The 16605-nt window shown below is 34.1% G+C and overlaps 1 protein-coding gene across 6 annotated transcripts in view; it reads left to right on the top strand.

Annotated features, from left to right (window-relative positions):
• LOC114331344 (uncharacterized) overlaps positions 1 to 16605 on the top strand; it is a 215110-nt gene that overhangs the window by 149534 nt on the left and 48971 nt on the right. For all 6 annotated transcript variants that reach the window (XM_050647270.1, XM_050647268.1, XM_050647269.1 and 3 more), the window contains exon 5: positions 7465 to 7627. In XM_050647270.1, the coding sequence (XP_050503227.1) occupies positions 7465 to 7627 (163 nt within the window). The remainder of the gene's footprint in view (positions 1 to 7464; positions 7628 to 16605) is intronic.

The following is a 16605-nucleotide window of genomic DNA, read 5'->3' on the forward strand; positions in this document are numbered from 1 at the left end:
AAATCTGACGATTTGAGCGGGGCGTAAGAAAATGGGTGTCACAAATTTTCCCAAGAGAAAAGCGCATATTTCGCGAAATCAACGATAGATCTAAAAGCTAAAAAATGCGTGCTCAATATTTTTCAAAAATCTATCGAATGATACTAAACACGACCCCGCACGGAGAGGGGTGGGCGGTAAATTTAAAATTTTAAATACGAACCCGGCGATATTTCGCGAAATGAACATCAGATCGAAAAATTGGAAAATACCCGTATTCAATATTTTTGAAAAATCTATCGAATGGCACCAAACACGACCCCACCGAGGTGGAGTGGGGGGTTACTTTAAAATCTTAAATAGGAACCCCCATTTTGTATTGCAGGTTTGGATTCTTTGCATAAAAATAAGTATGTAACTTTTATTCGAGACATTTTTTCGAATTATGGATAGATGGCGCTATAATCGGAAAAAACGATTGTTAGAAATGGAAATTTAAATTAAAAAATGGAAAGTCCCCACTATAATGGAAAACCTAACTTAACTTTTTTGGTTTTAGGACCTAATCTTCACAACCCAATAGGTCATCATAACGCTCTTGTAACTGCACATTTAGCATACTTTCCTCCCCTACTATAAATATAAAGTACCTAAAAATTATCAGTAGTAGTTGCACAAGAGCTCTAAAATTATCGAATTTTTCCCGAGTGACACTTTGACAGTTTTAATTTCACGACCCGAACGAGAGTGAAATTATATCAAAGTGTCACGAGGGCAAAAATTCGATAATAATTTTAGAGATCGAGTGCAATTTTCTGCGAATATTTCATGAATAAAACTGTTCAAAACCAAAATTGTATTGTAATTTATTTATGTAAGTACAAATTAGTACAAATAAACATACAGTTGTTATAAATATTTGACGGTTGAAAATCATCACTTTTATAATTTTTAAAACATTAATTGTCATTAATGCCAATGAATGTATTTTTTCGTAGCAACGAAGGGCATCTGACGTAATATACTTGACGACGGGATATTATCAAAAATAATCACTAGTAATACCACTAGAGGTCAAATTATTTCCGGAAATTTTTTTGAGATCATGAATATTTTGAAAATTTTCTAAAAATATTCATGATAAAAAAAAAATTTCCGGATATTAATTTGACTTCGCGTGGTATTCGGTAAGAAAATTCCACACCAAATTTGCATTTGAAAATCCAAAGCTGCATGAACAGATTAATAGCGCGCCATAGCTTTGTCAGCAATTATTTAGGCTTTCAAATTCGTAATTTATACTCATTGTAGTTGCATGGGAATACCATTTCAAGATAGAAAATAGTATATTCTTCAATTTTACATAAGTTTTGAGTAACTACAAGTGAAAGAAAATGAATCAAAACTAAATTATGTAAACAAATAAAAACCAGTCTGTCAAAAATGTTCTGTTATTGTAAACGTCAAAAAATTTCCACTATAATTCGCTGTTGGGTACCCCACGAGCAAAAAATTTCCGATAAAATACCTCCGTTGACATGGTGATCTGTCAAAATAACGTATTTTGATTGGTTCAAAATTACAGGTGTGGAATTTTCAGTTTAATTTTTATTTCTGTAGCTTTCTATTGGTCAGAATCTCCTATGAATGAAATAATCAAAACAATTAATAAAAAATCATACCATGTTTTACACCAAAAACAATTATGTAATTAAAAATATTTGCAGAATAATACACTTACAATATGCAACTGAAAACCACTTCATAAAACTGTGAATGCAAAGAAAAAGCACATCTGATCGTGTTTGTTTATGTTTGTTTTGTTATTCGCATGTGGAAGCATTCCATTGGCGCACGCACTAAATTCGAACGAGCATACATTAAAAAATAATATACACTAAAAACTTAGATTTGGTGGATGCACCCATAAGAAATAACATGGGAGCCTTCACCAAAATCTAAGGACCATTATGCTCGTTTTTGACGCTTTTTGTGGTGTAGGCTCGTCGGATAAAGCACAAAAAAAATAAAAATATATAAATAAAGAAATTGTTATTTTCATTGTACGAGGCGTTCACTTTTCTAAAATCTATCTCACAAATCACAAGAGAAAAACGTACTTTTAAATTTTTTTTTTAATTTTAATTTTCTTTTGAATAAATTTTGATACGAGAGAATATTGTTCAAATAAAAGGGGCCACTGAATTTACCTATACAGGGTGTTTGGTAAAGAATGGGCCATAGCTTAACCTTAGATTGCTGAGGTGAAAATAGGTCGATTTAAGCTAACTTACTTTAGTACAAAAGTTGATAATAACCTAAATACAGGGTGTCAAAGTTAAACTTTTATTTTATTTATTTTTGAATATTTCCTGACAGGCATGGGACAATAACACGAAATTTGGTAAGTGGTGCTGGTATTATACAATCTACTAAATTATGTTAAACAAACGTTTTTGGATACTACCAGAGGCGTACGACGGGAGAACGTGAATGGTTGACCCCTCCCAAATTCTACGCCACTGGCCGAATTGCTATTTTAGTGCAATTTTTTGATTCTCCAATACTTTCTATGTAAAAAATATACTCTTCATTCGTAACGATAAAGCCATTAGTTTTCGAGATATTTGAAGCTACCAACGAAGGAGCATAATACGTTAATCAAAATAAGTGGGCCTTCTCATTTTTAACTTCAAATATCTCGAAAACTAATCACCTTATCGTTACGAATGAAGAGTATATTATTTACATAAAAGGTATTGGAGAATCTAAAAATTATGTTAAAATAGCAGTTTCATCAGTGGCGTAGAATTTGGGAAGAGTCGACCATTCACTTTCCCCTGTCGTACGCCTTTTGTATTAACCACAAACGATTATTTAACATAATTTAGTAGGGTGTACAGTACCTACACTTTCTGCCAAGTACCATAAGGATATGGCAAATAGTTTTATAGTACCGGGCACAAAGAATAAATTATTAAAAAAAGGAATGCTTTAAAATAATTTGACATATCTGTGTGATACTTGGCAGTGTGATACTTGGCAGAAAGTGTAGGCACTGTACACCCTACTAAATGATGTTAAATGATCGTTCCTGGCTACTACCAGAGGCGTACGACAGGGGAAAGTGAATGGTTGACTCTTCCCAAATTCTACGCCACTGATGAAACTGCTATTTTAGCATAATTTTTAGATTATCCAATACTTTCCATGCAAATAATATACTCTTCATTCGTAACGATAAAGTCATTAGTTTTCGAGATATTTGAAGTTAAAAATGAAAAAGCACACTTATTTTGATTAATGTATGTAGTCTGGGCTGATTATCGGAGAATAGGCCATTTTTGGGAAAAGTTATTTACCAGCAATTTTATTGCTGGAATCGAAGATTATGATTATATATATTAATAATATAGGTATGCAAAGTCCGCAGATAGTGTGCTACTTTTTTTATAAACAAAATGGCGCCCGAAAATCGTGTTTTTTTTTCAATTATTGCCCTATAACTCCGAAGATTTTAACTTTACAACAAAAATACTCGAATAAAAATTCACCGTGATTAAATTCTGCATAGAGACGTGTTTTTCCGGATCTGCTCCGATGAAAAATTTCGTCGGAAAATGCAGATTGTCCCAACAAAATCTTTAATTTTCAAATAAAGTTTTAGATAAGTAATTATCTACCAATAATTAAGTAATTTGGTGACTTAAAAGCCTTCTTGGTCTAGATTATAGTTCCAAAAGCTGGTGAAAATTGAACGAATATTTTAGCAACAATTCAATTGTTAATTAATAATTTACGGTCGCAATAATAACCAAAATAATTATGATACACTGATCAAACTTTGAAATCTCATAAAGATGAGAAGCCTATTTAACATTTTGTCGACAAAATATAATTTTTTATTTTTTTGCATAATCTTTAAATGTTTAAAAAATAGTTATAATCAAATTAACGTTTCTCAAAAAGTTTTTATTATATTATAATTTTAAAAAATAGCTAAAATGCGCATTTCAAATATCTTAAAAATGAATGCTTCAAAACTTTTTTGCAACCATTTGCAAAAAAGTTATGAAACAGCAAAGTAAACATAGGATTGCTACGGTGTTTATAATTTTTTTTAATTCTTTCAAAGCTTAGAAGTGAGTTTAAAGTACAAGCTAATTATTTACAAAAAAAATCGATTATCAGTTTAATAGTTATATTTTAATTAAAGATTATAAATATATTTTTTTGTAATTTACACGCACGAAAGGAGAATCATACAGTACTGTAGCCAAAAATTTTCACTCGGAGCGACGACCGGCCGCGCGAGACGTACACTTTTATAAATAATACATGCTGCGTGTCAGTCGCTTCGAGTGAACATTTTAGCTCCGACTCTGTATCAGGCCTACTTTTGCGCTAAAAATTACAACAAAAAGTATTTTTAATCTTTGATTAAAATATAACCATTGCACTAATTTTTGACATTCTTTGTAAGTAATTAGATTGTACCATAGACTCACTTTTAAGCTTTGAAACAATTAAAACAAATTATAAACAACGAAGAAATCGTATATTTACTTTGCTGTTTCATAACTTTTTTGCAAATGGTTGGAAAAATTTTTTAAGCATTCATTTTCAAGACCTATGAAATACGAGTTTTAAGTATTTTTTAAAATTAGAATATAATAAACAATTTCTGAGAAATGTTAATTTGTTTATAACAATTTTTTTAAAACATTTAAAGATTATGCAAAAAAATGAAAAATGTATATTTTGTCGACAAAATATTAAATAGGCATCACACCTTAACAATCTTTCTAAATTTGATCAATGTCTCATGATTATTTTGGTTGTTATTGCGACTGTAAATTGTTAATTAACAATTGAATTGTTGCTAGAATACTCGTTTCATTTTCACCGGCTTCTGAATTTATAATCTATACCAAGAAATCTTTTATTTCACCAAGCTATATAATTATTAATAAATAATTACTGGCCCAAAAAATTTATTTTAAAATTCGAGATTTTGTTGGGAAAACCCACATTTTCCGAGGAAAATTTTCGTCGGAGCAAATCGGAAAAAACATGCGTCTATGTAGAATTAAATTGGGGTGAATTTCTATTTGAGTATTTTTGGTGTAAGTTTAAAATCTTCGGAGTTATAGAGCAATAATTGAAAAAAATACGATTTGTCGGCGCCATTTTGTTTATAAAAAAAGTAGCACACTATCTGCGGACTTTGCATATCTATATTAATAATATATAGGATCTTATAATTCGATTCCAGCAATAAAATTGCTGGTAAATAACCTTTCTTTGTACTTTACTAATTATACCAGCGTATTATAACTTTTTTTTTTTTAATTTATAGATTATTAGTCCTGTCGCCAGGGGGGGTACAACGGCCTCGTTAATTCAGATGGACTTACCCAAGTTTTTTTTATGTATTTTGACCCGTAGAAAACGAATTTTTTGGGTAACAGTTGATCCGGATGTCGATAAGATTGTTATAGACCAAGAACTTGAGGAATCAAATAACAGCGATTTTTGGCAAAACAAAACAATATTTTGTATTTTTTGGGTCATTTTAAGCAAAAAATATTTCTACAAGTTTTTTAGTAGGATGCAGAGTTTTCGAGATAAACGCGGTTGAACTTTCAAAAAATCGAAAAACTGCAATTTTTAAACCCGAATAACTTTTGATTAAAAAATAAAATAGCAATTCTGCTAAGCGCCTTTGAAAGTTCAAGTCAAATTATGTCGGTTTTGATTATTTGCATTGCTAAAAATTTATTGTGTTATTGTTAAACAAAGCTACAAACAACTAGTGCGTGAGTGATGTTTCTATGATTTCTCATTTAAAATCGAACGAGTAGGTAGAATAGGTACTAGTGCAATCAAGACTATTTCTACGTTACATGCGTTAAAACGCATGTAAAAGCACGGGAAACCCTACGTGTTTATAGCTTTGTTAAACAATAAAAAAATAAATTTTTACCAATGCAAATAATCAAAACCGATATAATTTGACTTAAACTTTCAAATGCGGTAAGCAGACTTGCTATTTTATTTTTTAATCAAAAGTTATTCGGGTTCAAAAATTGCAGTTTTTCGATTTTTTTAAAGTTCAACCGCGTTTATCTCGAAAACTGTGCATCCTACGAAAAAACTTGTAGAAATATTTTTTACTTAAAATGGCCCAAAAAATACAAAATATTGTTTTGTTTTGCCAAAAATCGCTGTTATTTGATTCCTCAAGTTCTTGGTCTATAACAATCTTATCGACATCCGGATCAACTGTTACCCAAAAAATTCGTGTTCTACGGGTCAAAATACATAAAAAAACCTTGAGTAAGTCCATCTGAATTAACGAGGCCGTTGTACCCCCCCTGGCGACAGGACTATATGCAAAAAAAGGAAAAATTTTTATTTTGTCGATAAAATATTAAATAAGCATCTCATCTTTATAATCTTTATAAGTTTGATCAATGTATCATGATTATTTTAGTTATTATTGCGATCGTAAATTGTTAATTAACAATTGAGTTGTTGCTAAAATATTCGTTTAATTTTCACCGGCTTCTGGAATTATAATCTATACCAAGAAAGCTTTGATGTCACTAAGTTATTTAATTATTGATTAATAATTACTTACCTAAAACTTTATTTGAAAATTAGAGTTTTTGTTAGGAAAACCCGCATTTTCCGAGGAAAATTTTCGTCGGAGCAAATCGTGAAAAACATATCTATGCAGAATTTATTTGGGGTGAATTTTTATTTGGGTGTTTTTCTTGTAAAGTTAAAACCTTCGGAGTTATAGAGCAATAATTGAAAAAACTACGATTTGTCGGCGCCATTTTGTTTATAAAAAAAGTAGCACACTATCTGCGGACTTTGCATACCTATATTATTAATATATAGGGTCTTATAATTCGATTCCAGCAATAAAATTGCTGGTAAATAACTGTTCCATGAATTTTGCTAATTAGCCCAGAGTAATGGTGCTCCTTCGTTTTTAGCTTCAAATATCTCGAAAACTTATGGCTTTATCGTTACGGATGAAGAGTATGTTTTTTACATAGCAAGTATTGGAGAATCAAAAAATTGCACTAAAATAGCAATTCCGCCAGTGGCGTAGAATTTGGGAAGTGTCAACCATTCACGTTCCATCGTCGTACGCCTCTGGTAGTAGCCAGAAACGTTTGTTTAACATAATTTAGTAGATTGAACAATACCAGCATCACTTACCAAATGTGTTGTTGTCCTATGGCTGTCAGGAAATATTCAAAAATAAATAAAATAAAAGTTTACCTTTGACACCCTGTATTTCCGATATTATCAACTTTTGTACTAAAGTAAGTTAGCTTAAAACTACTTATTTTAACCTCAGGAATCTACGGTTAAGCTATGGCCCATTCTTTACCAAACACCCTGTATATGTAATACAGAACTAGTAATGTATCATTGCAAAAGGCTTAAAATATTTTTAATTTCTAGATGAACTGAACAGAGCAGTATGCTGGTACCTTACTTGTGATAGATATTGGGAAGACTCGCAGTCAGACATTCGAAGTTTTCCATGGGGTCTACTTTGCATGATCATCATGGTTACCTCTTTGGGAATATGTCTGTGCTACTATGTTATTTGGGTCTTATTTGAGTAAGTACATTTTTTTACTAACAAGCCATACTTACACCTACATATATAAAAATCGGTTACTGCTCTTTAGAGGTTGTGTTCATTATAGAGTTGTATTCATTTAACAACTAAACTATCAATAAAATAAGATTCAAATATAGCAGGATTGTAAGTTAAAAGTTAGGAAAATGACAATAAAATCTCACCAATGAATCACAAAAAAGTCTATACATTTACTAATTTACAAAGTTTAAAAGTCAGTTGAAATAGCAAAGAGGTTGTTGGGAGGCTGATAAGGTTTGTAAAGTTCATAATTTCAAAAGCCCTATGTAAAGTAAACCTTCAAAATAGCTATTCTGAAAAATTTAACTTCAACAGAGGACTGAAACGGGGGGATGCAGTGGCGTATCTTTTTTAACATTACTCTCTAGAGATAGTTATTGGAGATGCAGAATTGAAAAATAGAGGTCCAATATTTAATAAATCTACCCAGATATTGACCTATATAGATGACTTGGACCTTATGGCATGCAGAATCCCTAACACCAAGGAAGTAACACCTAACAAATATAATATAGGTCTGATCAACAAAGCAAAGTATGCAAACAAAACAAAGCTCGTTACATTATGGACAGATCAAAGTATCAGAAACATGGCACAAAACTTTAACATTGGTAACTATACTTTGAAGTGGTACAGGTACAACAGTTCTTTTACCTTAAAAGTCTGGTAAACACCATGAACATAATATGGAAAGAGATAAATCAAAGAATAACATTTGAAAACAAAAATTATTATGGGCAAGAGCAAACCAAATTACTTTCTACATTTTAGATCCATAGATGAAAATTTGAGTTTCATTTGATCAGCTTCAATCAGCATGGCTTTTAGAATAGAGTTTTAAAATAGAATAGTGCTGAAAGATTTAACTCAGATGAAATTTAATATAACACATACTTTTCAAATCAGAGATTCATATTTGATTTCATGCTTTGATATTCAAAAGATGGTTAAATAATATTGATAATGTATGAAGGTTCAAGTATTCCCCAATCAGGGATGGCGAATTTTTTCTGTTCTGAATGTAGTTTTCAAGATTTTCTATATTGACTATATAAATTTTATTGGTCAGAAACGTATTGAAAATTCGGAATTTATTAATATATTTTTTGAACAAGATATCTAAGCGTCTACCCCAGGACTTCTTTGGTTTTCCTGTGCTACTCCTTCCAGGAACCCGTAGATCAACAATTCTTTACGTTGGGTGATTAACGTCTCGACGTTGAACATGACCAAACCATCTTAACCTATGTTTTCATTTTGACCTCAATTGGTGTCACCTCTAGACTTCCTAATTTACTCATTTGTATTGTATACTTATTTGTCACTCTTTTTCGCCACGTGCATTCTTTGTCCCTCCTTCTTTTTAACTGCCCAGCATTCAGTTAGTTCTGTAGATCATATGTAGCTCGTCTTATGGCTGTTTTATAAAATTTTCCCTTCAGGTTTATTGGAATTTTTCTGTCATACAATATACCACTTGCTTCCTTCCACTTCATCCACCTAACCCTAATTCTAATGCATGCATCTACACCTATTTTCTACTATATCAGCACATTTTTCCTAACACTGGTTGTTACTCCCTGTCTCTCACATTCTTTGCATATTCACCGGGGACTCCTTTCTTATTGAGCGCCCGCCAAATCGCTCGATGAACTCTATCATATGCTTTCTCAAGATCAAGTAATACCATAAGAGAATTTCTTTCTTTATTCCTGTATATTTCCATAACTGTCGTATAATAAAAATTGCATCTGTTGTTGATCTTGCATAAAGCCAAGCTGATTATTGTATATTTCCCATGTGACCAAGTAGTCTTATGGCACTGTACTTTGTTGTATATCTCCCATGTTTTTGTTAACAGGTAGGGGAGACCGGGGCTGGTTGCCGCATTTTTTACATTTTTATACCTAGATGCTAAATTAAAATATTTAGTACAAATTTTTGCTCAATGTATGAAAATTTAATCTTTTGCGCAAGAGATGTTGTAAAAATAAACATCTTGCAGACAATATGTTCAATTTGAGAAAGAAAAATGTATGTCACTGTGCGTCAACCAGCCCCACCAAGGGGTTGGTTGACGCCCATATTATGAAGTAACAAAACAACAAAATAATTAACAAAAACTTTATTATTCATAAACAACACTGGTGTATTTAAAGTTATAGAATCTAAATTTAACTCAAATAATAAATTAGGTGTAAAACCAACAGCATAAAATCTTTTCTTTCTTTTACTTTTAAGTGGAATCAAATTTTGAATAAAATAAAAGTGATAAATCGTTTTTTTAGTTATTGAAAAAGATTTAAATAAAAACTATGACCAAATACATATTCTGTAAGCAAATTTAATTTCAAATAGTTAGTCGCTTTTACAATTTATGCAAGTAAAAAAATTTCAGGATCACTAGCACAAGCTTCGTGGTCCCACTATTTGCAACTACTACATTGTATCCACTTTTCTTATGAAGTGCTAGTTTGATACGGGTCTAAACAAAATAGACCAGAAGCATTCTTCACCCTCCGAGTCGACTTCTTTAACAACTCTCCTCTTTGTTCGTTTCTTTGATACTGCTTTCTTATCTGGGCAAATAAAGGTTCTTCTCAGAACCAACTGACTAGAGATCTCGGAACGTGTATCCGAGTCTGTCACCTTAACATCGAGGGCATAAGCCAGGCAAAATGCCAAGTGTTGCAAAAAATCTTACACGATAACGACATTGACCTGGTTGCCATACAAGAGACCCATACTGAAGACAAAGTCCAGCTTGATTTAAGGGGAAATAGACCTGGCTACGATTTACTGGGAGCCACTTATGATAAACATTACGGCGTCGCAACCTACATTCGCTGCAAAATAGAAAATGGTTTCCTGCTTTCTGCTTCCAATGAAAATAATATACACGAAATAGTCACCAAAATTGGAGAGATTACCGTGGTGAATATATACAAACCTCCAGCCACTACATGGAACCCAGAAGTGTTAAATACTCATCCACATCATACTATATACATCGGCGACTTCAACAGCCACCACGAAATGTGGAAGTACACCACGAATGATGAAAATGGGGAGGCACTAGTAGAATTGTTCGAAGAGCAAAACACATATCTAGTTTTTGATGCCAAAGACAGAGGAACATTTAAATCAGCTGCATGGAGAAAAGAATATAACCCAGACCTATGTTTGGTCTCAAAAGATACCAATAACAGACCACTAACAACTGCGAGAAGTGTCCTTGCAGACTTCCCACATACTCAACATCGTCCTGTACTTATCACCATTGGAATATCAATTCCAATAATTAGGTCATATCCTCGACCCAGGTGGAATCTTAGAAAAGCAAACTGGAAGAAGTTCTCTGAACAACTAAACCGGACCTTGAGCTGGGTCCCTCCAACCAGCAAACATTATGAGAGGTTTGTGGGTTCAGTAATAAGCGCTTCCAAGGAAACCATCCCTGGGGGTATCGCAAAGAATATGTGCCCGAATGGACTGAAACATGTGAAGACTTATACGCGAAGTTTCTCGAAAGTGGTGACCGATAAATAGCCGACGAGCTTTTACACAACATCGATACAGCTAGACACCAAAAATGGATAAATACTGTCGAAAACCTTGACTTCAAAAAATCAAGCCGGCAGGCATGGTCCATGTTGCGGAAAATTGGAGGAGCTAACCAGCTGGAATCCAGAGAGTCTAAAATGTCTCCTAACAAGGTTACCTCCCATATGGTATCTCTATCCAGAGCTCCACGAGATCGAACACATACTACCAACGTGAAAAGAAACTTAAGGGCATTAAAACAAATGAACAGAATGAACTCCGAATACTCAGCAAGAATATTTATTTCTGAAATCACACATGCGCTGAAAGAAATGAAATCAGGTAAAGCACCTGGGTTTGATGATATCCATCCAGAGTTCTTGATACACAGTAATGCATACACAAAACAGTGGCTTGCAATGTTCTTTAATGATATACTTCACTCAGGTAACATTCCTTTCTCACTTAAGCGAACAAAGATAATTGCAATTCCGAATCCGGGCAAATCAAACGATAAACCAGAAAACTACCGCCCCATAGCTCTACTCAGCATGGTATATAAACCATTAGAAAAGCTTCTCCTCAACAGAATTAGTCACCGGATACTAGAAAATGTCCCCATTGAACAAGCTGGCTTCCGCCCTCATCGAAGCTGTACGGACCAAGTGCTGTCATTAACAACTTTTATAGAAGCTAGTTTTCAAGAGAAACAAAAGACAGTAACAGTATTTATAGATCTAACAGCAGCATATGATACTGTTTGGAGACAGGGATTAATATATAAACTGGCCCGTATTATCCCCTGCAGAAAGATAATTAACCTCATTGACAACATGCTGACAAACAGAGCCTTCCAGGTTATAATGGGAAAGAAGACGAGTCGACAGATGAAACTTAACAATGGTATTCCACAGGGTTCTGTCCTTGCCCCTTTACTTTTCAGCCTCTATATTGCTGACATGCCTGAAACCGAATCTCGGAAGTTTGGATATGCTGACGACTGGACCCTTGCAACAAGCCACCAATCTTTTGAAACTACAGAAATCACTCTCACGAATGACTTATCCATCCTCCGCGAACACCTTAAGAAATGGAGACTACAACCAAGTACTACAAAAACTGAAGTATCAGCTTTTCATCTCAACAACAAGCTGGCAAACAGAGAATTACGAGTGTATTTTAATAACAAGCTGTTAAAACACAATAAATACCCAATACAAAATACCTTGGGGTTACTCTAGACAGAACGCTCACATTCAGAGAACACCTGACGAAAACAGCAGCAAAATTGAAAATACGCAACAATATAATACAGAAACTCTGCGGCACTACATAGGGGTCCACAGCATCAACTTCAAGATCCTCTGCTCTTGGCCTGATATATCCGGTGGCAGAATACTGTGCACCAGTGTGGCTAAATAGCAGGCATACCTACCTGGTCGACACCCAACTAAACCGTGCTATGCGTATGATAACAGGCACAATTAAGCCCACCCCTACAATGTGGCTACCTACCCTTAGTAATATAGCACCACCCAACCTACGCCGCGAACATGCATTGGTTAAAGAATATAACAAAATAATGGACAGTCGCCAGCTTCTAGTCCACAACGACATCGCCGATATTCTTGGAAACCGTCTCCGATCCGTCTCCGATTGGTTAAAGAATATAACAAAATAATGGACAGTCGCCAGCTTCTAGTCCACAACGACATCCCCGATATTCTTGGAAACCGTCTCCGATCCAGGTTACCCCCTCTGCAATCTGCTCAAGCGCTGCAGCAATCCAACTTTGACTTAAATACCCGATGGAGAGAAGATTGGGAAAGTAGGACAGATCCGAATTACCATAGTCTACCAGACATCATAGGAAATCCTGGCGAATTTGAACGCCCCCGTAAGATTTGGGCAGCCCTTAATCGAATTCGAACAAACTGTGGAAGATGAGCCGACTCCCTCTACAGGTGGAGTAAACTCCCCTCGCCTTCTTGTGACTGCGGCGATGCAAGACAGACGATAAGTCACATTGTTTAGGACTGCCCACGCAGAGCATACACAGGCGACCCTATAGACTTTGTAATGGCAACCGAAGGGTCAATCGAATATATAAAATAACTGGACATCTGTTTGTGATGCATTGTATAATGCATAAATCTAAATAAATTCTGTGATTTACTTAAGCCATACGCTAAATAAAAAATAAATAATCTGGGCAAATACTTCTTCTTTAAGAGTTTTACTATTATTTTACACTTCTTCAAGAGCTTTTTTTATTGGAGTGTCGGTTAAAATTACTGCCTCTCGCTTCCTTCTTTTATATTTTGTATCCTGATTTCTAACCGCTGCTTTTAGGAACGAACTTAGCGGAGGAGAGTTCTCTTTTTGATTGTGCATTGATTTTTGTGGTAAGATTACTTTTAGAACGGTCAACTTTCTTTGAGCACAACTTCGATCCTTCATCAGGTTTGCTCGAAGATCTTTTAATATTTTTGTGAGCATCAAGTGCCTTCAAACACTCTGGTTGCAGCTGTTCGTTGAATTGGTTTGAAATTTTTGTGCGATCTTCAAAACTTGAAGGTTCGCTCTTTGGCAGTCCCTGTTATGGATTTTCCATATATTTTTATCTCACTAACTGCTCTTAACATAATTCTGGTGTAGTTTCACCTTTTTCTGACTTTCTTTAAAAAGAACGCATTTCCTAAAGCAAAATGTCAAATCAGTAAATCTATATTTATGCTCGGGGAAGATTGACTCATGTGTTAACCAGCCCCTTATTGAATGCGTCAACCAGCCCCTTATCGAATGCGTCAACTAGTGTTGCCCAAAATCGGTCTTGGTCTTGCAGTCTTGGTCTTGTTCTTGCGCAAGACCAAGACCGCCTAATTTTATCAAGACTTGAGCAAGAACAAGACTTAGCCTGCGAGACTCTTGCGTCTTGCAGTTAGAACTGAGGGTCGTTTTAGGGAGTATGTATATTAGTTCGGCTATATTCTCACATACTTTATGAGAAACAAAAAAAAATTGTAACAAAAATTTTTTTATGAGAAACAAAAAAAAATTTGTAACAAAAATTTTGAAAATTGGACTTATGTTCACTACGAACAATACTATAAACATACATAGCGAGTCAAAATATCCATTTAAAGAACACTTGACACATTTGACACGTACTCAGGTCTTTATTACAACGTAAAAATAAAATATTTTGTACTTTCCTTCCCATCAGACGACTTCTCTGAAATTAGTTGTCCGGGTTATAGGTCTGGATCCCGCGTATGAAAAAAAAGTTGATTAATAGCAAGCTGAAAATTTGTTAATAGCTTAAGGGTGTCTAGTCAGACAAACTTTGATATATGGGAACACTTCTTCTTCTTCTTCAAGTGCCGTCTCCTAATCGGAGGTTGGATATCATCATCACTATCTTTACTCTATCCACCGCTGCTCTAAAGAGTTCTATAGAACTGCATCTAACACTGGGAACACTGGAAGTTTTAATTGTGGAACAGTTTAAAAATTTCGAACGGTCAGACCACGAAAACGTCACATGTATTTTATCCGACAGAACTTCCAATTGATTTGTTACCCTTTCATTAAACTCTCATGCAAAAATCAGGCTGCTATTTATCACCAAATGGGCATGATAATGAGTGGAACACGTAGAACATGTCAAATGACAGGAATTATGACAGGTGATAAATAGCAGTCTAATTTTTGCATGAGAGTTTAATGAGAGGGTAACAAATCAATTGGAAGTTCTGTCGGACAAAATACATGTGACGTTTTCGTGGTCTGACCGTTCCAAATTTTTAACCTGTTCCACAATTAAAACTTCTCCTGTTCCAGTGTTCCCATATATCAAAGATTGTCCGACTAGACACCCTTAAGCTCTTAACAAATTTTCAGCTTGCTATTAATTAACTTTTTTTTCATACGCGGGATCCAGACCTATTATGAGAATAGTCGCCTTCTAATCATAACATAACATTCTTGCTTTGCGACGTCGATAGTAATATCAAATATCGTATCCAAACTTTTTAAAAATATGTCACCTTGCTGATAAAAAATATACCTAATAAATAATTAATTTTTGTCATTATTAGTTTTCTATGAATATAAACACCACAAATTTAATCTTATCGGTATATAGAACAGTAAGACTATTATGTATTGTTTTTGCTGAATGTGCCGAAACAGCGCGGCTATTATTTAAAAGTATGATAACGAGACAAAGGAACAGTGTAAATAAAATACCAAAATTAACGATATACACTTCTCCAAAAAATGTATTCACCACCTTAAAAACAGGTCATTGTTAATGTCTTGAATTTCCTAAGCCTGTTGTTCGATTTAAGTGATTTTTTTAATATGTTGTCTTATTTTTATAAATATCGCTGTAATATTATTGCTAGACAGGTCAATTATTATTGTCACTGTAGACCGGGTGTACCAATAAAAGTGTGTTTTTTAACAGAGCTAGCATCACTCTGTGGAATATTCTAGGATTTATAAAATACTGAAATTACAACGATAACCTCATATTTTCGCTTATATTGGACATTATATTCGCTTATACTGGACAATAAAATACACTACTACTACTACTATTACTATCGGTTTACAGCGTTCTTCGACGCCTTCCGACTCCTAACCGCCATTCTTCTCTGTTTAACCATAGACCTGGAGGGATTTCTCTTTCCTCTAGTTCTTTTTCAATTCCCTCCCTCCAGCTTTTCTCGGCCTTCCCCTTTTTCTTCTCCCTTGTGGTGTCCATGCCAAAATCTGCTTAGGGATCCTGTCATCTGGCATTCTCTGTACATGGCCGTACCATACTAGTTGTTTTGTTTTTATGTCATCAATTATTGTATGTGTGACTCCCATCATTTCTTATATTCTCTCAGTTGGTATCCGATCTCTTCTTGATTTGCCTGCTGCTCTTCTCCAGAAGTCCATTTCTATTACTAGTAGCATTTTCTCCGTTCTTTGTTTCAGTGGCCAAACTTCACTGCCATATGTGATTATACTTTTAAGTATGCTATTGTATATGAGCTGTTTGTTCGCTTTAGATATTGTCTGGTCCCACAGAATGCCGTTCATCATGGATATGTCTTTCTACCCTGTATTAATATAATAAAATATAAACTTTAAACTAGTAAACTTTAGTTAGTTAGAACATAGGCACGGATCACTTAGATCATGGGTTCAAACTCCACCCGGTATCAGTTGTCTAGATCAGTAATTCTCAATATTTTTGAGTCATGAACCACAAAATACTTTTTATTATTTTTGTTACCAACTAACTGAAATAGGTATCTAGCTAGGTAATCTAATTAAGTATAATACTAATTGTGGTGCTGATTTTAGCTGTGTTTGCGTTTTGTGTACCACCGCAAATA

The sequence above is a fragment of the Diabrotica virgifera genome, chromosome 3, assembly GCF_917563875.1.
Source record: "Diabrotica virgifera virgifera chromosome 3, PGI_DIABVI_V3a".
Taxonomy (NCBI): Eukaryota; Metazoa; Arthropoda; class Insecta; order Coleoptera; family Chrysomelidae; genus Diabrotica; species Diabrotica virgifera.